This window comes from Protopterus annectens, chromosome 8.part1 (assembly GCF_019279795.1).
Source record: "Protopterus annectens isolate FY-2018-M chromosome 8.part1, PAN1.0, whole genome shotgun sequence".
Lineage (NCBI taxonomy): Eukaryota > Metazoa > Chordata > Ceratodontiformes > Protopteridae > Protopterus > Protopterus annectens.
The window spans coordinates 499,949,494-499,975,572 of record NC_056742.1 but is presented as its reverse complement, the minus strand read 5'-3'; the positions used below and the strand labels follow the sequence as shown (position 1 = coordinate 499,975,572).

General features: G+C 41.8%; 1 protein-coding gene across 1 annotated transcript in view; it reads left to right on the top strand.

The window, feature by feature from the left end:
- The window catches only part of LOC122810166 (cadherin-1-like), a 227,167-nt gene that overhangs the window by 187,045 nt on the left and 14,043 nt on the right, over positions 1-26,079 (top strand). The window contains exon 5 of the mRNA XM_044081644.1: positions 10,581-10,736. Coding sequence (XP_043937579.1) covers positions 10,581-10,736 — 156 coding nt within the window. The remainder of the gene's footprint in view (positions 1-10,580; positions 10,737-26,079) is intronic.

Genomic DNA, 26,079 nt, shown 5'->3' with positions numbered 1-26,079 from the left:
CTAAGAGGAATACAAATTTATCCTTATCTGGACGATTGCCTGATTCTTGCTCAAGACAAAGTCAAGTTACTTCAGCATCTACAGTATGTAATGGCAGTTTTAAGGTGCCTGGGGTATTCTGTGAACGAAACAAAGTCCAGTCTAGTACCCTCTCAGGACATGTGCTTTCTGGGTGTGAGACTGAATACAGCCTCTCAGATGGCTTTTTTGACCCCCGACAAACAAAGAAATCTTCCCCTGTACATCCAGCAATTATCCCTACTGTCCAGGCTGACTGCAAGGACAGTCCTTCAAGCCTTGGGGTTCATGGCATCTTGTATTCTGGTACTTCCCAATGCCAAACTGCATATGAGGAAGCTACAATGTATCTCAAAAGTGTATGGACTCAACACTGCCACGATTTGGACACTGTCATTCAGATAATACCTTGCATCCAAAAGGAATTTTTGTGGTGGGCTCAGGAATGTCACCTAAACAAGGGACTCTCTGTGACCCGACCAGAGGCGAGTCAGATCTTAACGACAGATGCCTCAGACATGGCTTGGGGAGCACACTTCAAGGGGAAATGGATTCAAGACATGTGGCCTCCCAGACTACAGCATTTGCATATCAACATGAAGGAGATGTTAGCAGTCCAATTTGCACTGATGGCTTTCAAGGATCTACTTCAACCAGAACAGGTGTTGATTCAAACAGACAACACAACAGTCATGTGGTACATCAACAAGCAGGGGGGAACCCATTCGTACCCTCTTTGCAGACAAGCTACGATTTTGTGGGAAACTGCTCTGAGTTTGCACATCACTCTTCAAGCAAGGTTTCTGCCAGGAGCACAGAACTCCTTAGCAGATGTTTTGAGCAGACAGATGGTGGATCCCCACGAGTGGAAATTGGATCCTCATGTATTTCAGCAGTTGGTAGTGGCTTGGGGAACTCCAGACATAGATCTGTTCGCTTCTCCACTAAATTTCCAACTGCCAAAATTTTGCACAAAGATGTTTCACCCAAAAGCTTGGAAAGTGGATGCTCTATCTTTCAGTTGGAACAATCTTCACGTCTATGCTTTTCCTCCTCTGCCTCTCCTTCCCAAGGTGCTCTTGAAGGTCAGACAGGACAAGCCTTGCATGATTCTAATAGCTCCAGATTGGCCACATCAGCACTGGTACCCTCTGCTGAGGAGTTTAGTACAGGAGCCTCCTTGGCCTTTGCCACCAATTCCGCACCTTTTGTCCCAGGCAAGCAATCATTTCCTCAATGTCAAGGTACAGTCCCTGCACCTGACAGCCTGGCATATTCTGTTTTAGACCCTGGGGGGTCGCAGCTTCCTCAACAAATTTTGAATGTTTTATTGGAAGCCAGACGACCTAGTACTAGGAAAGTTTATGCTGATAAATGGAGGAGATTTTTTCTTTGGAGCACAGCAAAGAGCTTTGATGTTTCAGGACCTAATTTAAGTGTTGCACTACAGTACCTTACAGAATTATTAGACAAGGGTTTGTCTTTCTCCTCCATGAAAGTTCATGCTGCAGCCATTTCTGCTCACTATGATTGTGACCCTCCTTTATTTTCTCACCCTTTGTTTAAGCAATTTCTTAGAAGGGCAAAGAACATAAGACCCCCACGTAGAGCTCCTACTCCTTCCTGGGATCTCAATTTTGTGTTGGAAAAGCTGACTTTACCTCCTTTTGAACCTGCAGCTACGTCTGAGTTGAAGTTTTTGTCTTGGAAGACTGCCTTTTTGTTGGCCATTACGTCTGCTAGGAGGGTATCTGAATTACAGGCTCTAATGGCAGTTGAACCCTTCCTGATATTCCATAAGGATAGGGTATCCCTGCGTACTAACCCTACTTTTATGCCTAAAGTTGTTTCTAATGTGGCCTTACACCAAGCTATTCATTTGCCTACTTTTTATGCTGATCCCCAAAATAAAGGGGAAAAAATTTTGCATTCTTTGGATATTCATAAGCAGTTACGCTATTATTTGAGCAGAACTAAAGGGTTCAGGCAGACTCAACAGTTGTTCATTTCTTTTGGTTTGGGTTCACAAGGAAAAGCTGTTTCAAAGCAAACTATTTCTAAATGGATTGGCCATTGTATTGCTTTTTGTTATTCTCATCATGGAAAGGATGTTCCGGCTGGGATCAGACCTCATTCCACTAGGGCTACTGCCACTTCTACTGCCTTTTGCTACTAAGGATATTTTGGAGGCAGCTACTTGGAGTTCAGTGCACACTTTTACTAAACATTACCATCTCCCTCTTTATTCCAAGTCTAGGGCTGGGTTTGCCACTGCAGTTTTACAGGGCATGTTAGCAGCTCCTAATGCTTTTGATTTTGCCAACCTCCCTTTACCTTTGCTTTGGGATTCTACCCACAGGTTATGACTGCAGCAATGTGAGACAAAGAACATAGTACAGTTTTGTACCTACCATAAATGTAGATGTTCGAGGATCCACATTGGTGCAGTCCAATTCCTCCCTCCTTCCCCTCTGTAGTTTGGGGTTGCTATGCTTTTTGGGGTAATTATTTTTACTATATTGGTGGTTGGGTATTTTCTATTTTTGGCTATGGCCTTTTCTTTTTAGGCCTTCTGACATCTGGGGCAAGAAAGACTGAGGATATGGCGTCGGTCATGCGCTTTAGTACTACTGCGTACTGACGTCAGATCTGAGCGACCATGACCGATGCCAGCCTAACACTTTGGTATTCGGGCCGACCGAGGACAGCGGACTACCCACAGGTTATGACTGCAGCAATGTGGATCCTCTAACATCTACATTTATGGTAGGTACAAAACTATACTTTTTAACTACACCAGAGCTAGGCAGGGGTATATGACCTTATAGAGGACGAGATGCCCAATTCTGTGGCTATTCCCCCTCTCTTGCCTACCTTAGAAGATGTTTATAAAGCTGCCTGCAGGACACCAGTATCTATTCCAGCAGTCCCTAAAAAGGCTTAGAGAAAATAGTCTCCTTAGATATGACTGGTTTCTTTCCTCATCTGGCAGCTGACCCGACTCTGGTCTCCCTAGCTGTCTGCTCATATAAAAGTCTTTGACTTCATCTAATCCAGTATCCCCTCCCCCTGATAAAGACAAAACATGTTTAGATCTTTAGGGCAAAAGGATGTCTCTTTCTAGTAATGTAGCCTTTAGAATGTTAAATTGTGAGGGCTGTATGTGGACATTTCTCTTAGTGTGTGTGCAGTTTGGATGATGTGAAGGCTGTATGTGGAAGTTTCTGGACGTTTCTCTTAGTGTGTGTACAGTTTGGATGATGTGAAGGCTGTATGTGGAAGTTTCTGGACGTTTCTCTTAGTGTGTGTACAGTTTGGATGATGTGAAGGCTGTATGTGGAAGTTTCTGGATGTTTCTCTTAGTGTGTGTACAGTTTGGATGATGTGAAGGCTGTATGTGGAAGTTTCTGGAAGTTTCTCTTAGTGTGTGTACAGTTTGGATGATGTGAAGGCTGTATGTGGAAGTTTCTGGAAGTTTCTCTTAGTGTGTGTACAGTTTGGATGATGTGAAGGCTGTATGTGGAAGTTTCTGGAAGTTTCTCTTAGTGTGTGTACAGTTTGGATGATTTTGCTGCATCCTTGCCTACAGAGCAAACATCTTGAATGAAATTGCTTCTAATTTGACTCAGGTTTTGAACTCTACATTAAGAGGTATGCTTGAATGTGTAGATACTGTTTCAAGAAATTCTGTTGCTTCTGTTGTTTTAAGACTGAATGCTTGGTTACGTAATCAGAACTTTTCTGAGTTAAAGCAAACTTCTGAACACAGTTTTAAGCTGTGAGTTGGTATTTGGACTCTATGTAACACAGATTCTCAAACAGTGAGATGATAGAGGCAAATTAATGCAATGGGGATCAAGGATGTTTCATGTACCCACGTTCTTGCCTTCAAGAAACAGCTTAAATCTTTTTTCCTATCAAATTGGATATGTTCATGCTCTAAACTAATACCCAAGAAACACTCGGGGATAACCTAACTTAACTGTATCACTTCTACCTCTGTCTTACTACTACCTACACATTTTTTTTCCGTCATATTCCATACTAGTTAGCTCATGTTACACATTTTCCATAATCCCTTATTACTGTTCTTTAATTTATTTATTAACTTCCAAAGTTCACACAACTTTATCTGTATATTTACTTACTTCATGCCTAGTGCTTTGGTTCAACAATGCACTGACCTTAGTCTTACCATATTCTGCTTAGTTTCTTGCCATACTACGTGAATATTTCCATGTATGTATTGTATTGTATTTCTGTTCATTCTATATATTCCTTTATTGCATGTTATGTAATTACTTCAGAAGTACGTATCCTTAAAATGTGATCTGTGTTTATCTTTGTTCTTACTATTTGTTTACTTAAAATGTTTTTTTGGCAGCTTTTCTCCTCGGGTCTCTGCTGCAAAAGGGCTTCTAAGAACCCAGACAGACTAACCCGGTTAACAAATGTAAAAATAAATAAAAAGGTGTCCTCCTTCAAGGGGCAGAATAAACAAAAATCCCAACCAAAAGAAAAGGCAGGGGGATAAGTCTTTGAAACCAAACAAGAAGGGTTCAACCTCCTGCTAAGGAATGACTGTTGAGTCGCCAAGCACCCCAACCCCCATCCTACCCTTTCTTCTCTTCCTCCTCCCAGGCTCTCTCCTTTTAATCCCTGCAGCCTGGCTGAAGACAGTCTGCAACAAGTATATTCAGAGAGTAAATCAGAGAGGTTCTGCTTTGCGGTGGATAGAAAATACTCTTCCTTTTAGGGGACTTCCCCACCATCCACCAGACCAGATAGAGCGGTTTCCCCTGTTGCTCCATTACATAGTAAAACTAGGGGTCATAGACCCAGTGCCTGCAACACACAAAGGGAAAGGATTTTACTCCAGAATCTTTTTAGTACCAAGGAAGGCCCACTTCTATATATTGGTCCTAGATTTGTCCTTTCTAAACACAAGGATAGGATTGTGTCTCTCACAACTCCATCATTCATGCCTAAAGTTGTTTCTGAATTTACCTCATATCAAACCATCAATCTCCCAGTGTTCTATCCTGATCCAAAAAACAAGGGAGAAAATATTATAAATAACCTTGGATGCACACAGGCATTGACAGTGCAGAGCCCTTTAGGAATGTTGAACAGTCTGTCTCCTGTACTGGGGCTAAGAAAGGTCAGCCTGTCTCTAGACAAACTATTGCATTTTGGTTGCCGTCTGGTATTGTTTTCTGTTATTCCCACCATGGTAAATCTCTTCCAGGCAAGCTTAAAGCTCACATGACTAGGGCCTTATCTTTTTTGATGGTGTATTGGAAAGGGGTGGACTCCTGAAGCATTCTAGAGGCAGCGACCTGATCTTCTGTTCATATCTTCACAGAGCACTAGAGCTGCATTCCTTTTCCAGGTCCAGAGAAGGCTTTGCACGGACCATTCTCCACAGACTTTTGTACCCATATCCTTCTATCTCCCAAGTAGGGGAAGCTTTGGAAATCTGCCCAAAATGCCAGTGAGGCCATGGGAATGATGACCGTACAGTTGTGTAAGCCCTATTTACCTGTAATGGTAAATATTTAAATTCCTCACTGGTCATCTCCCAGACTGTGCATAGATGATGGGTTTTGACCTGTTTGATTCGGTTGTTGATGGATTTGGTTTTTATATGGTATTGTGATTAGCTGGGAATATTCTCTTGCTAGATGATTCTGGCTGCAGGTACTTTTCTCTCCTCCTTTTAAGGAAGTGAAAAAGCCTGAACACTCGCATCTTGTGACAGTTAAAAGGCTTCCCTCTCTGATATGCACAGCCAATCAGCTGTCACAGGAAGAGATACAGTGGTAGCTCTGAGGTTTTTAAAGATGACAAGTGCAACTTCGCAGACAAACCAAAATGTCACTGATGCAGTGAGGAATTTGAACATGTACTGTTACAGGTATGTAGGGCTTGGACAACTGTACTTTCTTATTTAGGTTCATAGATTAGTACTAAGCTAACTGCCCTTGTGAGCCACTTTAAGCCTAGCCAATTATCCCTTGTGAGACTCAAACCCTGCACCTTGTGTTTGTAAGACAAATACCTTTAACCATTAGGCCACCCTCTGTGAGTTGCTCAATTCTGGACTGGCTTACTCTTTTTTGTCATAGCTCATTGTTCAGCCTTTTCTGCTCGCCTGCCTTTGGATCTATTCCTTTCTTCTAGATTTGAGGTCAGTCAGTTTTGGAAACATGTCCTTTACATTAGGCCTCCAAGAAAACTTATCCCTCCTCCTTGGGAACAGAGTTGTGTTCTGGAAAAGTTGACCCTACCACCGTTTTAGCCTGCTACCAGTTAATCCTTGAAGCTTTGTACTGAGGAGAAAACTGGGTTGTTGGTGACTCTGACCTCTGCTAAGAAGGTTCCTTAACTGCAGGCACTTGTGTTGGTTCCTTCCTTGGTCTTTTATAAAGATAGGATTTCTCTTAGAATTAACGCTTCCTTTATGCCCAATGCAGTTAATGACTTAGAGTTTTTAGTAGACTTTGGAATGGAAGTTGCTGTTAAAGGGATAATTAGTAGGGCATATAAAATATTACATAACTATAAGAATCAATTAGAAGAGGTTAACATGACGGGGAAGAGAGACTGGATAAGCAATTCACAAAGAAAAATGGGGAGAATGCATGTAAGACCCCCTAAATCTTCTAGACTGTTACATATTTGGATCTTTGCTTGGAAGTGTTTACAATAGGTAGTTTTTTACCCCAAGTAGACTCCAAATAATTATAATCTTCAGGTAGATTACAAATGTTGGAGGTGTGATGGGGAAGAAAGAAGTAACTGGGAACTTATTTTTGGGAGTGAAATGAGTTGGCAGAATTTAAAAACTCCCTGCAGACTCCTCCTTCAGTAATACTGGGTGAGCAAGTTCGTATAACTAAGGAAACAATCTTTTGAGCTATGATATAGAATGGGAATTGCATATACATTGTAAAGCCTTGCTGAGTCTAATTCTGGTGGCTGCCAAAAATGTAATTACTAGAAAACGAAGAATAAAGTCTAAACCTACTTTACTAGACGTAGTGAATATAGTAACATAGATAAAACAACTGGAAATTGGATCTTTAGAAAAGGGTAGAAGAAAATTGTATACAAAGATGGGAATTATGGAAACAAACCATGCAGAATAATGTTTTGGAGGAGGAATGAGGTTTAAAAGAAGGCAGGGTTTGAATGACCTATGTAATATTTGACTGACAATAACCGGATGGATTATAAGTGATGCATAATATTTGCAACTACAAATGGCAGTACGGTTTATCATTTATATAAACATATGATTGCCTATGTCATAAGTGATAGTTTAATAAAGATGCTGCTTGTTTTTTTTTTTTAAATAGTAGTAAATAATGTGTCTTGTCCTTGAATCAGTCTGTCAGTCTTCCTTCTTTTTTCCCCTTTTCTCAAAATAGAGAAGAGATTCTTTATTCTTTGAATTTATGTAAGCAGGTAATATTCTTCCCTGAGAAAAGTAAAACTATTAGGAAATCTGAGCAACTTTTTCCTTTACAGATAAGAAGCTAGGTTTGCCACTTTCAAGCAAACCATTTCTGCTTCGATATCTAACAGCATTTCTTTCTTTTATTCATACAAAATGGGGAACCTTTCCCATCCTCAGTCAGGCTCACTATATTAGGGCTGCAGTCTCATCCGCAGCCCCCCCCCCCCCCAGGACATGGTTTGTAGAGCTGTTCTAGAAGGAGCCAGTCGGTCTTTTCTTTATACTTTGACCAAACACTAAGTTCAGTGTGTTTTACAGGCTAGAGTGGATTATGCCAGGTCTGTTTTTCATGGTTTTTGGACTAAACTTAAGTCCTTTCTTTCTCCTCCCTCTCTCTTAAATAGCTTTAGTACTTTCTCATTTGCAAGGAATACTGCACTAGTCATCTTGAAGGAACATTAGAACAGCTGTGTGAGAACTTCCATAACAGTAGACATCATACTGACTGTTGCAGTGTTCCATTCCACCCTCTTCCCCCTTTCTTGGTATTGTTGTTTCTCTGGCCATGGTGGATCTCTTCTTTCTTTCTTTTTTCTTGATGGATGTGTGTATGCATACCTCTCCTTCTCGTGCAGTATTTGCCCTGGGGCAAGTAAGTTATGAGGTTTTTATGCTCATATTTCCTTAGACATCCCACCTTCAGGCTTAGGTCACATACCAGATATACAGTATGTTGAGAGGCCCAGGCTTCTGTATGCTGGTTGGACAGACTGCTAACCTTGGCAGGATCTACAACTTTTATGGAATATAACAGAGATCAGTTGGACATGTACTGTTAAAGTACAGTTGTATATGAACCTTTACTGTATGTACTTAATTACTGCATGTACTTGACATAAAACTAGTTCTGTGGTGTCGTCTTCTGTCTCTCAACTACCTCTCCCTCTGTTCCCCTACCAAATTGTCAGTTGTGTTGGTTGGCTCTTAGTGGACCTTTTAGGCCTGCTTGAAGTCTGTTTAATGGACCTTCTTACGTCTTGGCCTAATCATTTCTCAGGTTGTACTTTTTATAGACACCACATATGGGAGGGACAAACACAATCTGGGGGGATGGGGAAGTGCAGCGCATTATGGAAGAGAAGTTGGAGCTCTAGATCCAAAGGTCTGAAATGCTAACCTTGAATCCTGTCAGATCTGATAACCCACAGGTTGAGACAGATGGAATACAACAAAATGCATCTAGCACTATGGTAAGTGCAGAACTTTCCTTTTTGGCTTTCATAGCTTGTGGTTTCTATTGAGTGAATTGTTTGCCAGTTGCCTAATCATTACTGAGTAGTTCATAGGTTCGTACTAGGCTATCTGCCCCAAGGCATTTATAAGCCTAGCCAGAGTGTATGTGGCTTACACCACCCCTTAGGATGAGAATACTACGCCCTTTTAGGGTTTAGTTTACTATGCCTCTGTCTAGTAGTGACACAGAGATGACCCCCGGGGTAAACCTACGATCCCCCATCCACTCGTCGAGATTTCTCCTGAATAGAGTCAGTGAGGGGCTCTGCCTAACATGGACTGGGATTCTGTTCCAGAGTATAGGGAGCCTCTGGGTTATGAATCTGTCCCTCCAGCATGTCCTATTTATTTCTGTGTTGAGGTTTAAGTCGCTTGTTCTCATGGCTCTGATTGATTTGGATTTTCTGAGGTGGAGCATGTCCATTAATTCAGGATTGGACATGGCCTTGTACGTCAGGCACAGATCACCTCTGAGTAGGCGGTATGCGACTGAATAGAGCTGGACTTTTTCAGTCGGGCAGCATATGACATATGTTTGAGACCCTTTATCCTCTTGGTGAGGAACTTTTGGGGTCTTTCCAACTGCTGCAGGTGTCTGGTGAGATACATCCCAAATGGGGCATTGTACTCAATCATTGGCCTGATAAGAGAAGAGTATAGGGGCACAATGACCTCTCTTGATCTAGATGTGAAACCCTTCATGATAAGGTGGGCAGTATAGAAGGTCTTCCTAACCACTTTGGCAATGTGACTGTCAAATGAGAGGTTACTGTCAACCTCGGTCCCTAGGTCCCTGATTACCTCTTCCGTACTTAATGGATTACTGCCTATGTGGTAATTTGTCGGTACCTTGTTTTTCCCAAAGGGTATGACTATACATTTTTTGGTGTTCAACTTAAGGCCATGGCTCTGGCACCAATTATCCATTTCTATGAGGCCTCTCTGAAGGATGTTTGTGTCCGCTGGAGTATCAATTATGGTGCCCAGTTTGCAGTCATCTGCGAACTTTGTCAGCCACAATCTTCCTATGTTTGCCTGTACCTCAGAAAAATAAATGCCGAACAAGAGGGGTCCCAGGACTGAGCCCTGTGGGACACCGCTTGTGACTGGCTTAAAGTCTGACATAGCTCCAGCAACTCTGACCCTGTGGGTTCTGTCCTTGAGCCAGTTTGCAACCCATCTTGTGACATATGGGTTTATATTTAAGCTGGTGAGTTTGTCTATGATGCCCGAGTGGGGTATTGTCAAAGGCTTTTGCAAGGTCAAGGTAGGCTGTGTGAGCTGCCTTACCCTCATCAATGGCCTTGGTGACTGTTTCAAAAAAGTTATGACCCCATATTGATGTGCTTTCACAGGCCCAGCTCATGATTTCAGCAGTGGGTACTAAATGTCAAGATAATTGTAAACACAAACTTCAAATGTTTGTCTCCTCTCTGCACTCCCATTTCGGTTGTTTTCTTTTGTCATCTTGACATTGTTAGTAAGACGGTAAGTTACTTATGTTTACTCCCTTTACAAAAATATTACAAATCACTAGTGTCGCAAATAGGAAGTCTGTGAATGTGTAGTTGGCAAAGTTGATGTTTTTACAGTTTCAGTTGATGTTTCTGCAGTTGTACAGGACTGCATAAATGTATACCTTTGTGGTGTAAAGAATGTGAAGCTGTTTTGATAGTACTTTAAATGTCTTACTTTGTGATTGCCTTGTAAACTACCGTGTTCCTTTGTATTTCTGTCTTAGTGTTCATGGCAGACATTCGCTTCTGTGTTAACTTGCGTATATTTTTTTCTTGTTTTGAACCTCCAGGTTAAATCCAGCAAAGCCAAAGAGACTCCTGTGACTTATAGTATCACCGGACAGGGTGCTGATAGAGAACCAAAGGGGATCTTCATAATTGACAAGACTACTGGATGGTTAAGTGTTACTCAGCCCCTCGACAGAGAAGTTACATCATTTTACAAGGTACGTTTTCTTTGATTCGGTGATCCTAATAGAAATTTTTCCTTATTAGTATTTGTTTATTTGCACTTTGACAGGCTTATTCCCACTAGGCCACTGGCCCCTTTTCAGGGGAGACAGATGAGGTGCTCATACTGAGTAGACAGAAGTTCGCCTACCCTTTTCAAAGACGTCTGTTTCCAGTGCCAGCAGCACAGTAAGGGGGGGTGAGGTCATGAGAAGCAGACAGTTACATTTAGGAGAAGAATACATTGCTTCAGTGATTTGATATGCAGTGAACTGAGGGGACAGATTCAAGTGGAGAATCTGAGGAGATGAATCGGTCACAGGTTTCTGAGATCAGCATTGCAGTCTAGAGGGTTATTCAATGAGCAGTTTTGTGGAATGATTCAACAGGAGGAGCCAGAATGTGGTATGTATGAATGTATGATACTCATTTCTTGCAGGCAACAGGAAGTCACTGCTCTCCTTGGCTTTCTTATTTTTACTTTTTCCATATATATTCAGTTACAGCTCTCCAATCCCCTTATCACAATACCTTGTAAATGAAGATTTTTGTTAAATTAACGTAGCCTCAGAATCATAACACTTCTATTGGCCACCAGGATTAATGCAGTCCCCTTAACTTTAGTATTACGGCTTAATAGATGAAACTAGTTTAGTTTATATGGACAACATCTCTGAATCCTTCAGCATATAGAATATATCTTTAATTTAATGGGCAACCATATGTAACCACATGTAACCTAAAGGGCAAATACAGAGAACATATTTGAAGTATCAAGCAATAACATAGGTTTACATAACTTCTACGGACTTTTACAGTAGGGAGATGAAGCCTTATTTTACAGCAGTAACATTTGTAAACCCGCTTACATGATCCACTTAATCTATCCTTCCTTACCTTGGAGACAGTTTCACTCTTAATGCACCATGGCACACACCGGCATTTTAAATCTCCATTCTCCACCTGGCAGGAGCCTGTTCTTCCAGCTGAAGCTTTAGTTTTTTTTTTTAAAATATGAATTTAAACTCCTCCATTTATCTAACAAAGTTTTAAAACTTCCCCTTACACCTGTAATCCTTTGGAACTTCCTTTATAAGAACTAGTATTACCCAAAGCGTTTAGCATGTTTTCAGACGAGATTTACTCACAACTTTCCCTGGTAGATGCGTAAATATACATACTCTGTAGCTTACTGCTGCTACCAACCATTCCCCAAACATTTACTCATGACTTTCCCTAGTAGGTTCATCGATATACATACCTTGCAGCTTTATACTGCTACCCACCATTCCACAAACATTTACTCACGACTTTCCCTAGTAGATGCATCAGTATACACACCCTGTACATTTATACTGCTACTGTCCCAATATATTTCAAATGTTTGGTTTTTGGTAATTGTAGTAGTGATCGGGTGGTGTATTTGGCTAATAGCACCTGTCCAACTTTTTATGTAGGACAAACTTCGAGCCCATTGAAACTAAGGATATCAGAGCACTTAAGTGATATAAAGTGTGAGAGAAGTACCATTGTGCTCTATACAAACACAATATGAAACATCCCATGGCTAGATATACTTCTACTATTATTGATAGGATTTATAAAAACACAAGACCACAGGAAGGTTTGCATTCCCTTCTAAATTTTAAGGAGCGTATGTGGATAATTAAACTAGGGGCTTTGTTCCCACCTGGTCTAAATGAACAGTTGTAATGAACCAATAAGATTTTGGTTGTTTTTTGTATATATACATGCTTTTAGATAGTACAATTAAGTTAGCACTGATAAAGGCTATAAGCTGGTGTTGGTTTTTGTTTTGTGCTTCCTGCGTAGATGAAATAAGTGTTATTAAATATGTTTTCAACCAGTGGTTACACTGAGCGCTGGCTTTTTTGTTGAAGATTTGGATCTTTTTGAGCCTAGCACCATACCGTACTTGCATGGGGGTCCGTACGTTTTTGACATAATGAACAGGAACCATGTTACTCCATTTAAGAAGAAAGAGAGATGAAGTGACCCGGAATTAGGAATGCCAGCTGTACACAACAGCATGATGGCTGTTGTGGGCATTACAATGTTGATGTGCCCAAGAGAAATACGTCTGCTTGTAGGGTGGCCTTTGTGCGCCCAGTGTAAGGTAGGAAGGCAATCAATAAAATGCCTGAAGTTTGACAGGTTGATGTATTTGTTTTGTTTTTTTGTTTTTTTTTTGTTTTTTTGAGGATTGTGTGTACAGGTATATAGAAAGTGGCACAGTAGTGTCTGTAAGTGACATGGTCTTCTAACATCTGAGGCCAGCCATCAGTTTTTCTAGTAATTAAAAAGTAAAAAATGTGTAGTTCTTAGTCATTAGCTGAACCTGACCTCTGTTTCAGCTTTCTGAAGCAAAAGTTAATCCAGTTTCTTTCTGAAACCACTGATGACTGAAAATCAAAAAATAAAATACTCCAGTTCAAAGCTGTGCTCTGCAGAGATTAAACCCCTTCTGTACCCACAGTTTTGGGGGCTTCACCCTATATCTTAGCTCCAAGGTCAGTGAGTAACCATGTGGACCAGTCTTCCTACAATACATTTTTCTGTATTTAAGTATCACTTTTCTGACTTGCATATCCTCACCGCTTTTAAACTTTATTGTAATCTCACGGTCTCTTCAGTTTGAAATAAGTGCAACTCTTTGTCAGCAACAAAATGTTCCTGAAGCTTTCATAAATCTTCTAATTAATATAGTAAGGAGATATTTGGGCTTGACCCCCCCCACATTAGTGTGTGAATGAGATGCATACAACTCTCTGCAGGTTAGCTTTGTGTTTAAGTATTTTACTTTTTTTCCTGACTTTGCTATTTTTTATAATGTGCTTCCACACAGTGACTTTGTCAGTTTGTGTTTTCAGGAAAACGTTTCCAGTGAGCTGTGCTTATTCATCATATTTGATCACTGCCGCAGTAGCCTAAACTGTATGGGTTGTATCCTGCATAGAATGTAACAGCTGGCCAGTGTCAGACACTTCAGGGCCCTTTCATGCGCTCAAATAGGCAACTCAAGCTGAACTGACTAAAAGACCGGTTTGGGCGCCAAGCCCTCCAGAGCTTCTCTTCTGCTGAAGAGAGTTATCCTGTGAAGGCTTTCGAGGATCAACTGACTGCTTGTGCTGTTCCATTGCTGGGGACACAAGTTCCCTTTGGGGAAGCACCTTCCAAGTATTATTTTTATTATTTAAACTTTTCCTGCTTAAGAAACAGGAGTGCTTGGGTGCATTGTTTGGATGGTGCAATAGTGCAGCTGTAGCATTGTTGCCTCACAGCAAGAGGTTCTCTGGTTCGATTTTTGGCTGGAGTTTCCTCCGGGTGCTCCGGTTTCCTCCCACATTACAAAGACATGCATTCGGATCATTTCTCCCTGGGCCTCCACTGAAAATTGGCTTCATTTCAAGTCGGACTTTCACAGTAAACAAATGTTAAATACTGAATACAATTTTTCAAGCTAGGAATATGTGTTTTAGTGACTCACATGACTTTACTGTACTTTTGAATGAGAGCACACACTTGATTTTTTTTAAACAGAGAAACTATGCTTAAATTGCTTTTGAGGGATGGCAAAAATTTGAGTACTTTTTATGAAGCAGCGCTATTGGTTTGATCATGAAACAAAACCATTTGGTCCCATGGTCTGTCCTTCCAGCCAAAAAAAGAAAAAGTTTAACTAAACGGCTTTTGCCACCACTGCAGATTACCAATTTGCCTCAGCCACAGGTGGGTGATTCTGCTATGGCCAAACTTGGTTCCTCAGACCACTCGTATTTTTCACTGTATCACTCTGGTGATGTTCTTCGTGTTTCACTGTTGCAGTCATTACATTTGGGTTATCTGCTTGCAGTAGCCCTCAGTCAGCCTGATTTAACAGTCTTGGGTCCTACGTCAGTGGCGGTCTCTTCTTCTGTGATGTCAGGGGTATAAAACATGCAGCTGATTTCATTACATCAGTCTTTCTTGCCGTGCGGTGCCCGAAGCAGAAGCAGTTCGCAAGTACCGGTCGTCCAACTACTGAAATTTTTGTTTTCGAGTTTCAGAACTAACGTCTTCAACTAAAAGCTAAGTACCTCGTTGGGAAAACTTTTTCTTGCTCTAAACTGATGTCAGTAAATCTAAATAATTGCATTTCTTATGGAAAGCAAATACCTCATAAAGATTTTCATTCGTACTGTATTCCTTGCCTAGGCCCTGACCACGACGTACCTCGCTGTCAGTTTTGTGCCTTATTTAAACGACAAACTATCCATCGTCTGTATATTTGCGCTTCTAAATTTTTTGGTGCTTGGTCCAATTATCCTGATATGTCTTCGGTAAGCCATCCGACTACCGATATTCTGAAAACTACCAACATTCTAAAAAAGTGCAAAGATAAAGACAGAGACAGGCCGCCCAGTTCGCCGGTACTCAGTGAGGTGCTTTTGCAGCCCCGGATACCCATGACTTCAGATTTGCCGGCCTCTACTGAGACCCATTCAGAGTCCAGTAATGCCACAAGATGCTTTAACTGTGGAACCCGTGGATGTCTCTACCTTGGATGGGTCTGGAGTCGCTGTGCAGGCACCAGCTTCTGAAGGTGTATTCAGGCTTACAGACTTTCATATTAAATCGACTCCAGCTTCATTACTAAGGCTTAAATCTTGACCTATGTCTAAAAAACCAACGCCCAGGCCATATGTTCAAGCCCCTATGCCTAAAAAACAAATGATCAAAATGGCTGAAGTTCTAATTACTCTAATCAGGGTAGTCACCCCCCCCCCCAAGAGGCCTAGGGCTGAGTTTGATTATGATTCTTCTGATCAGGGTTCTGTTTCTTCTGTTTCTTCTGATTCTACTAATGGCCTTGATTTGTCCATACCTACTTATGAGGATTCTGATGCAGAGGATTCCATTCCCTCTGCTTCCCCTCCTGAGGATTTTTCTTTTGGGGAAACTTTACATACCTTAAGGGAGCATTTCCACTGGGAAAGTCAGGAATTTTCTTATTCAAAAAAGAGGCTTAGGGATTTCCTTCTACCTCAGCATAGGTCCTTGGCTATACCTCCTCTACTAGACATTGTTGTGTTTTTGGAATCCAGTATGGCCCCTGATTCCCTGCCTCTGGCTCCTAGTAAACCTGGCAGATACTACAGGGTTCCTGAGTCCCACAAGTTCCTTTTCAAAAATGCTGTTGCAGATCCAGAAACCATTTGTCAAGGGCCCAAGGGCATTAAGGCTTCTACTGCTAAAAATCCTACCCCTTCTGATACAGACTCCAGGGCGCTGGATAGATGGGGCAAGAAGGTTTATACTTCTGCAGCCTTGGCAATCAGGGCTTTAAACTGCCAATTTCATATGTTAAAATATCAACAGCATATTACTGGACTGTTTAAACAGAAAACAATGTTGATTCCTGACTGTGTGGAAAATAAAGATTTACAGATTTATTGCATTCTGCTGAACAAGTTGGAAAACATACTTTGAAATGTGGTTTTGATTCTTTAGAGGCCTTCTGCAGGGCTGCTGTTACTGGGTCTGTGCTTAGAAGGCATGCTTGGCTTAAGGAGCAATCTTTGCCTGATCATGTTAAAGCGAAATTGTTGGATGCTCCTTTAAATCAGGACTGTCTGCTTGGTAATAAGGCTGAAGAAGTTCTAAAAAAGATGGAAGATGAAGCTAAATCTATGCAAACTGCTAAAGATTTCTTAACAAATGCAACCTCCAAGATTTAGTAGGCACTAGCCTACTAAGAATTGGTCTTTTCCAGCTCCTTCCAGATCCTCTCAAGCCAAACCCAGACACACCAAAAACACCAGGTTTCAGTCCCAGGAGACTCCCAGAACTAAGCAATGTGAGGCCTCCACTTCCAAATCTGGAAATAACAAGACACCCCCCTATTGTAAACAGTCTCAATGACTTCCTTTTAAAATTACCAAGCACTTACCTTTCAGCCAGCCCTTTGGGAGGAAAGATTGCTCTTCATGCAAAAAACTGGGAACTCATAACCCAGGACAAATGGGTTTAATATATAGTGTCCCAGGGATACAGATTTCCTTTCCACACGTTGCCAACACCAAACAGGTGGCCAGACCTGACTCCAAATTAGTGGGCCAGAGGCTCAAAAAAAAAAAAAAAGTGCTTTCCCTCTTAAACATGGCGGCTATTCAACCAGTACCAGAAGAGGAAAAGGGACAAGGTTTCTATTCCAGGATCTTTCTGGTACCCAGAAAAGACAAATCGGGGCATCCAATTCTGGACCGGTCTACTCTAAACACCTTTCTGGACATTCCAAAATTCAAGATGCTGACTCTTCACCAGTTACTTCCTATGCTAGGCAAAGATGGCCTGGTTGGCAACTCTAGATTTAAAAGAAGCATACCTGCACATCCCAATCAGGGAATCTTGCAGAAGATACCTACGCTACAAAGCAGGCTACTTGCATTATCAGTTCTCTGCACTGCCCTTTGGCTTGTCTGCTGTGCCCAGGGTATTCACAAAGTGCCTGGCTCCAGTTATTGCATTTTGCAGGCAAAGAAATATTCAAATTTATCCTTACCTGGACGATTGTCTAATTCAGGCAGAAAACCAGGACATACTTCTAAATCATCTGGCATTTGTAAAAAGGGTTCTAACTTGTCTGGGGTACACCATAAACAAAAATAAATCACAACTGGTACCCTCTCAACAGATTACATTCCTGGGTGCAACCTTGAATACAACTGCCCAGGTGGCTTTCCTCATGCCAGAGAAGCAAATTCATTTGATAACTTACTTCAAACAAGTGGCCACAAAAACCCTGCTATCTGCAAAACAAATATTGCAAGCCTTGGGGTTCATGGCCTCCTGCATTCTTCTAATTCCATATGCAAGACTGCATATGAGGAAACTACAGTGGTACTTAAAAAGTCTATGGAGTCAACATTGTCACAGCCTAGAAACAATGATTCCTATCATACCTTGTCTACGCCTGGAATTCCTATGGTGGGCAGAGGCCTGCCACCAAAACAAGGTACTGCCATTCACACTACCCCCTGCCGCCCAAACCCTAACTACAGATGCATCAGACTATACATGGTGGGCTCACCTGGCAAGGAAGTGTATTCAGGGCAAATGGGACCCAAATCAAATGCACCTACATATCAATCAAAAAGAAATGTTAGCTGTACAGAATGCTCTGACAGCCTTCAAGAAGGACTACATTCATCCAGGAAAACTAATGGTAAAGACTGACAACACTACGGTTATGTGGTACATAAACAAGCAGGGGGGTACACATTCTTACCCCCTATGCAGACTAGCCATGGCATTGTGGAACACAGCCTTGAGCTACCAAGTGCACCTACAAGTTCAATTCCTGCCAGGAAAATTGAATACACTAGCAGACAGACTAATCAGAAATCTCATAGACCCACACGAGTGGAAACTGGAACCATGGATTTTCAACATGTTGACAAGCAAATGGGGGAGCCCAGACATAGATCTATTTGCCTCCCCCCAGAGCTACCAGTTGGACAAATTTTGCACAAGGACTCCCCACAAAGAAGCCTGGAAAGTGGATGCTCTGTCCTTCAGCTGGAAAAACCTATCAGTCTATGCCTTTCCCCCTCTGCTCTCCAAAGTTCTGCTAAAGGTCAAACATGACAAACTAGGAATGATTTTGATTGCTCCAGACTAGCCACGCCAACACTGGTACCCACTCCTGTGCATTGTGTTGCAAATATCTCCATGACACCTGCCTCAGACCCCTTCCTTGCTGTCTCAGCAGGAGAACCAAATTCTGCACCCTCGGCTTCCAACATTGAACCTTGCAGCATGGCTAATCACTTAAACTCACCCTTATCATCCCTCAGCAATCCTGTGATGGATGTCATCTTGGAGGCAAGAAGACCTAGTACTAGAAAATCTTATGCTGACAAATGGAAAAGATTCTGTGCCTGGAACCAATCTTTAGGGATGAGCACAGCAGCACCCAATTTACCTCAGATTTTGCATTACTTAACCGAGATGCTTCACAAGGGCCTGTCTTTTTCCTCTATTAAAATCCATGCTTCAGCTATTTCATCTCGCTATGACACAGAACCACCCCTTTTCTCTCATCCCCTGCTCAAGCAGTATCTCAGAGGGGCAAAGAACTTGAGACCACCCAGGAGAGCTCCTACCCCTGCCTGGGACCTTAACTTTGTTTTAGAGAAGCTCAGTCTGCCTCCTTTTGAGCCAGCTGCTACTGCAGACTTAATTTTTTTTTCTTGGTAAACAGCCTTCCTTTTAGCAATCACTTCAGCTAGAAGGATATCTGAATTACAGACCCTTATGGCAGTGTAGCCTTTCATCATCCTTCATGCGGACAGGGTATCTCTGAGGACCAATCCATCCTTCATGCCCAATGTGGTTTCCAGTGTGGCTCTTAATCAGTCCATTCATTTGTCAACCTTCTTTCCCAATCCACAGAACAAAGGGGAATGGATTTTGCATTCATTGGATGTGCACAGACAACTTAGATTCTACTTGGACAGGACTAGGACTAAATCTCGAAGAAAATCTTTACAATTGCTGGTAGCATTTGCAGCTGGGGCAGAGGGGAAGGCTATTTCAAAACAAACCATTTCTAAATGGATAAGCCATTGCATTAATTTCTGCTATAAGCACCATGGAAAACCTGTCCCCCAGGGGATCAGATCTCACTCCACCAGGGCTGCATCTACTTCTGCAGCCTTTCTCAGAGGTGTTCCTACCAGGGATATTCTAGAAGCTGCTACCTGGAGCTCTATACATACTTTCACCAAGCATTATCATTTACCAATTTTCTCCAAATCCAGAGCTGGTTTTGCCACTGCTGTCTTGCAGGGCCATATAGCTGGACCTAATGCTGTGTAAACTCCTCCTCCCAACCATAGCTTTGGGAATCTATCCAAATGTAATGACTGCAACAGTGAAACATGAAGAACATAGTACAGTTGTGTACACTTACCATAAATGTAGATGTTCAAGTGTATTCACTGTTGTTGTCCTGGTTATCCTCCCTCCAGCCCCCTGACTTCTTTTGGCTATACCTCTTCTCTCCTTTTCAATATTTAAAAGCTTTTTGGTGTATTTTCTTTTCTGTTTGAGGTATAACCTTGTATATTTATAGACTTAATTGCTTCCCATTAGGGGGGCACCTGACATCTGGGGCAAAAAAACTGATGTAATGATGTCGGCTGCATGTTTTATACCCCTGAAGACCTGACATCACGGAAGAAGAGACAGCAACCAACGTAGGACCCAAGACTTTGTTAATTAGGCTGACTTGAGGGCTACTGCAAGCAAATAACCCAAATGTAATGACTGCAACAGTGAATACACTAACATCTACATTTATGTAAGCGTACACAACTGTACTTTATCCATGCAGCCACTATGGACTGGAGGTTAGACATGTACTCTGTGGCTGTTGGGGAGTCCCTTCTGTAGTCAAGGGAGAACCACTCTTGTCAGTCTTGGGAGAAGGGACAGGGAAGGAGCCCCTGTTTAGTCAGAATGTTGTGCTCCTCCCTGGTGAAGCTGTTGCCGCCATTAAAATTGTGGTTTGTCCCAACTTTCCTGTCAAAAAGAAACAGAAAAAACTTTTCTCTTCTACACCATTTTCACTGGGCAGGAGTAGTTTTAGGTGTGGCTCCGGGTCTTGTACAGGCTGTTGACCCTTCTTATAAAGTGGATTATGGTAAAAGAAAATGAGATTCCTCTTTTTCTGACGAGATTCAAGAAATTGAATCTGGAGTGGAATTTGATGTTAATGAGAGAGATTTTTCTCAGATCTCCAGCTCAGATTCAGAGAAGATCATGGTATCTGAATCTCTTTGTGAGGGATTCTGGACTATTTCCAGAATGTGCCAGAATTTTCAATGGAGAACACTGAGGTTTCTCAGTCCCTCAGAAAATAACTATTAGCAGCTACACCTGCAATTCCCAGTGCCTCCTTCCATTCCCCCAGTACTGTCAGCGTCAGAGCATGTGTTTTTCACAGCCTGTGGTCCCTCCTCCCATCCTGACAGAGCCGTCAGTGTCGGAGGATGTGTTTTACAGCCTGTGGTCCCACCTCCCATCCTCGCACTGCTGTCAGTGGAGGATGTGTTTGTAGCAGCCTGTGGTCCCTCCTCCCATCCCCCCAGTGCTGCCAGCATTGGATGATGTGTTTGTCACAGTCTGGTCCTTCCTCCATCCCCTCAGTGCTGTCGACACTGTGGGATGTGTTTGTCAGAGCCTGTGGTCCCTCCTCCCATCCCCCCAGTGCTGTCAGCATTGGAGGATGTGTTTGTCACAGCCTGTGGTCCCTCCTCCCATCCCCCCAGTGCTGTCAGCACTGGAGGATGTGTTTGTCACAGCCTGCGGTCCCTCCTCCCATGCCCCAGTGCTTCAGCATTGGAGGATGTGTTTGTCACAGCCTGTGGTCCCTCCTCCCATGTCCCAGTGCTGTCAGCATTGGAGGATGTGTTTGTCACAGCCTGTGGGCCCTCCTCCCATCCCCTCAGTGCTGTCAGTGGAGGATGTGTTTGTCGCAGCCTCTGGTTTCGCTTGACAGCCAACCTGCTGCAGCCAGTAAACCAGATAGGCTGTACAAAGTACCTCAGGCTTTCAAATTTTTATACACAAATCCCAGATCAGACCTTGCAGTTGAAGCTTTAGTCAGTCCAGCTGCTGGTAAGCATTTTGTTATTTCTAATCCTTCACCTTCAGATAATGATGGTGAAGCAATTGAGAAGTCTGGGAAAAACATGTATGCTTCTGCAGTATTTAATTGTCAAGCTCATGATATGTTAGTTTAATTGTGGAAGTATGAGAAATGTTTATTTGCAGATGTTCTTCCATCGATCATGATTGCAATATAGCAATACTATTGGTTTATTTCACCAAATAACCTGGTTGTCTGTCTGGGGTACCAAAGCCAACACCTTCCATAGAGTCATATATCTGACGTGTGAGCTAAGCCTATAGTGGTGGAGATGCATAAGGGGATGCATGACCATGAGAGCCACAGACTGTTTCACTGCCAGTCTGAACACGGGTCTCACACCAGTTAGTCTGTTCACACATTGTTGTTGGTAACAGCCTTGCCTTCACTTACTCAGATAAGTACACTGTCAGGGATCCTTCCTTGTTTTCTTTGCAGTTGGGTGTTTTAATTGGTTAGATCTGAGCTAAGAGAGGAAAATTTAATTGTGGTACACAGATTACTTAAAAGAATCTCCCCTCCCAGTGTTTTTTTGCTTTTGTTTTTTTTGGAGCTTAACACAACTATAGGAATTATCATATCTGTCAGCTGTTTGTACCAAACATCCTATGCATCTTTCCTCTTTATACTAGGTTAGGAACCTAGTGTTTAAAGCACTTCACCCATGGTGGAATCCTTGGTATCAACATTCCACTTATTCCAAAAAAAACTCAAATGGCCTAGGCCTGAACCATCATCTGCCCAGTTAGAGCCAAGTACCTGTTGAGGCCTTCACGAGTCCTCTTCAGAGGATGATGAGCCAGATTCTGATTCAGATGAACATCTCCTGGTTTGATCATCTCACGTTTACTCTCCAGGCCAAATGGCTTCTGATGATGGTACCTCATTGTCTGTTGAGGACATCTCCTTTGGGGGAACCATCACAAAAATGATGCAGCAGTTTGAGTGGAAATCCAGATAAGTGGCTTGTGTGCAGAAGAGCTGTTAGAATTTACTGGAGTTTGGTATTCCTACGACTACACCGTTCCCCCATGTCTGGTTTTGTGGATGCATTTGCATCCACTGTTACTTCACCTGACTCTCAACCTCCAAGTCCTAAGAGACCTAAGGTTGTATAAAGTGCCTATAGACCTTACATTCTTAAATAAAAACCCACTGGCATATCCCTCTGCCTTTACTGTTTCCACGGAGAAGCCATTAAAATGTTTACCTGCTGTCAATGCCCTATCCTCGGGCAGAGATAATAGGGCTGTGGAAAGATTTGGGAAAAAGGTTTACTTGACTGTTACACTGACCATCGGGACTTTGAATTAATATAACACAAATGAATAAATATAGGTTGTCCATTCTGGGTGATTTGAACAGAGTCTTGTCCTTGCATTGGAGCACCTGAAACTTAAACCGCAGACTATTTCCATGGTGGATGAAGCTCCTCCGGTAGTAAGAGTTAGTATTACGTACAGCTGTGTTACAGTGGGAGCTTCTTGTAGAGGACCTACTTCTAGATCTGTTATCAGAAGATTTGAATGAAGTCATTCTCAGTCCTTGCCTGAGAGCATTAAAGCTAAATGTTTGGATTCCGCTCTTAATAGGGATCTGTTATTTGATCCTCAGGCTGTAAACTTGTACAAATCTTTCATAACAAGGTAAAATAATGCAAAATCTTTCTCCCCTCTTTTCCCAGGGATCAGAGGAACTATCTGGCTAAACCCACCTCCTCTGGTCACAGGTGCTCTGCGTCCACACCTAAAGGTAGAAAGGTGCCAAGGAAGAGATTTCAAGATACACCTGCTAGAGGACTCCACGTCTGGGAAACTATTTTCTGCTGTCTTCTGCTCACCTCAATCCATTCCTCCATGTGTCTAAAATACTAACCTCATCCCTGTCGGCATAGCAGCTCATAACCTCATACAAATGGGTCCTGTCCATTATTCAACAAGGCTGCAAAATAGCTTGGAATTCCAGTGCTCAGAGGTGTCCTACTACCACCTCCTAGCTAGATGGACCTCTGATCTCCTATATTGCAGAGTATTTAGCAAAAAAACGAGCAGTGGCCAGTAAACTGGAAACTAACTTTAATTAGCGCTTTCGTCTGTTGTTACACTTCAGATTAAAACAAGACATTTTCATACATAACTTCTTTTATAACCAGGCTTCATCACATGTCCATGTTGTTAAAGAAAAATATATCTAAAAATATATTTTTTTACTTTTTTGCAAGAATGCATTTCACCATTTAAAATAGATTAACCAGATTAAAAATACTACCTTTAAATATTCTGTAAATATTTTATTTACATTACTTCAAAAGGTGAATGTTAATACACCCCACACTAGTACTTCATGCACTCCAAAGAGGGCATATTTTTACTATGCTTGTATAGGATTCCTATCACAAGTCATTGCCCCCCCCCCTTTAAAAAATATAATTCAACTTTTAATTTCAAATAGCTGGAGAGAGACACTAAATCATTCAATCCAGGTGGATTAGTGGCGTTCACTCTTAATTGCCACAAAAATTCTTTAAATTCGAGAGACATTTCCTTAGGACCACCCCTGCTGTTACTTAATACCTGATCACTTGCTACAAATTTAAACTTGTGATCAGGATTCTGTGTAGTATGAATAGCCAATACATTCTTTTGGTTACCCTTCCTAATGTCGTACATATGTTGGTACAAACAAACTCTAAACGCCTTCTTAGTCTTCCCTATATAAAAACTTTCACAGCTTTGACATAGGGCGACATATACAATGTGTGTACTGTTACAGTTCAGTTTATAGTTCAGTTGTATTATACCATATCTGGGAATAAAAACCTTTTCTGTTTCTAGTAAGTTAACGGAGTACAATGACTGCATTTTACCATCTTGCCCTTTTTGTAACATTTGTTTCTGTCTTATGTATTTTTATTTATTTGCAGTTTGTTTGCCAGGATAGTCCAATTGGGCTATGAAGAGCCCGTTTTCAATGGAGTCCTGGGGAGAAAAGCTCCAGAAAAATACATTAAGTACAAGGTACACTATAAATGCAAGAGTCATAAGAATACATTATAACATAATACATGAAATGTGAAGATAAATATAAATGCAAGAAGTCTCAAGTCTCAAGTATACAAGATAAATTACATGAATAAGAGAATTTAGAAAAAAAAAGTAAAAAGTTCCCATGAGGTGCTAGTTAGAGTAATGCACTGAATTTCATTACAAAAGAGTTACAGTTCCTGTACAATATGGTAGTTCCTACAGTTATTATTGGGAGTTTGGACTGTAGTGGGCTATTTACAGGTGTATTACTTTGTGGAAAGTAGTTACGGTAATGAAATTATGTAGGATGGGAGCAAGAGCATTCCCATTGTGAAGTTAGGTATGTGAGAAGCAGGGTTTTGAAGGCAGAGAGTCTGTTAGTGGTACAAATGAGAGGTGGAAGAGAATTCTAGTGGCGTGCTAGCGAGAAGAATAGGAGGCGCTTGCCTGGAGGACGGGAAGGTTTATGGAGTTCTATTAGATTCTGAGAGTTAGATCTGAGACATCGGTCAAGAAGATGGATTTTGAAGGTGTAGGCAAGGGAGGGGCAGAGAGAGGGGCTGAAAATAAGTTTGTGTGCTTGGATAAGTTGGGTATAGGTGAGATAGTTGGGTAGCTCAAGCCAGTCTAGTTGATGTAGGGAAATACAGTGATGGGTAGTGGATCTATGGCCAGCTGCAATTTTAGAAATGTTGTAGTAACAGGAGGAGAGTTTTAATTTGAGGGAAGATTGCAAATTAGTAAGGATAGAGGCACCATACAGAAGGGAAGGGATGAGGTAAGCAGTAGCGAGTACGCGCCTAGTAGGGGGAGAGAGATATAGCGGTTATGACGGTAAAGAATGCCTAACTTTTTATGTGTTTTTTTATATTAACTTGCATGTGGCTATCATACTTTAGCTGATCATCAAGGAGAATTCCTAGAAGTTTTGCAATGGAGACTATTTCGAGAGTTTATATTATTTTGACTGGTGATAGAGAGAGAGTTTTTATCTAAGGTGGTGGTTTTAGAAGGAGTAAATATCATTAGTTTAGTCTTGGTAGTATTGAGTGTCAGATGGTTGTCTAGCATCCATTGTTCAGTGGAAGAGGAGGCTACCTGAATTAATTTTATTAATGAAGAAGTAGAGGTGGCAGAGCAGATTATTGTCGAGTCGTCGGCGTATTGGATGAGTTTAGTGTTAGGGATGGCGAGATGGAAGTAATTTATAAAGATATTGAATAGAAGGGGACCTAGAATTGATCACTGGGGGACACCTGTGGGAGTATCTACAAAAGGTGAAATAGCTTTTTTCCACTTGACTGCTTGTTTGCCTGTTTGATAGGTAACTGGTGAACCAATTAATAGTGGAGGTGGATAGGTTTAGTTTAGAGAGGTTGGTAATGAGAAGGTTGTGTGAGATGGTGTCTAAGAGGAGGATAGATACAGTATGACCGGTGTCACGGGCCTTGTTAATGATCTCTAGGAAGGAGAGAAGGGCAGTGGAGGTACTATGACCTGGTAGGAATCTATGCTCAGTGGGAGTGAGAAGGTTGTTATTTAAGAGAGAGGGTAGAATTTGAAGGTGGATGCATTTTTCAAGAAGTTTAGAAATGTGGG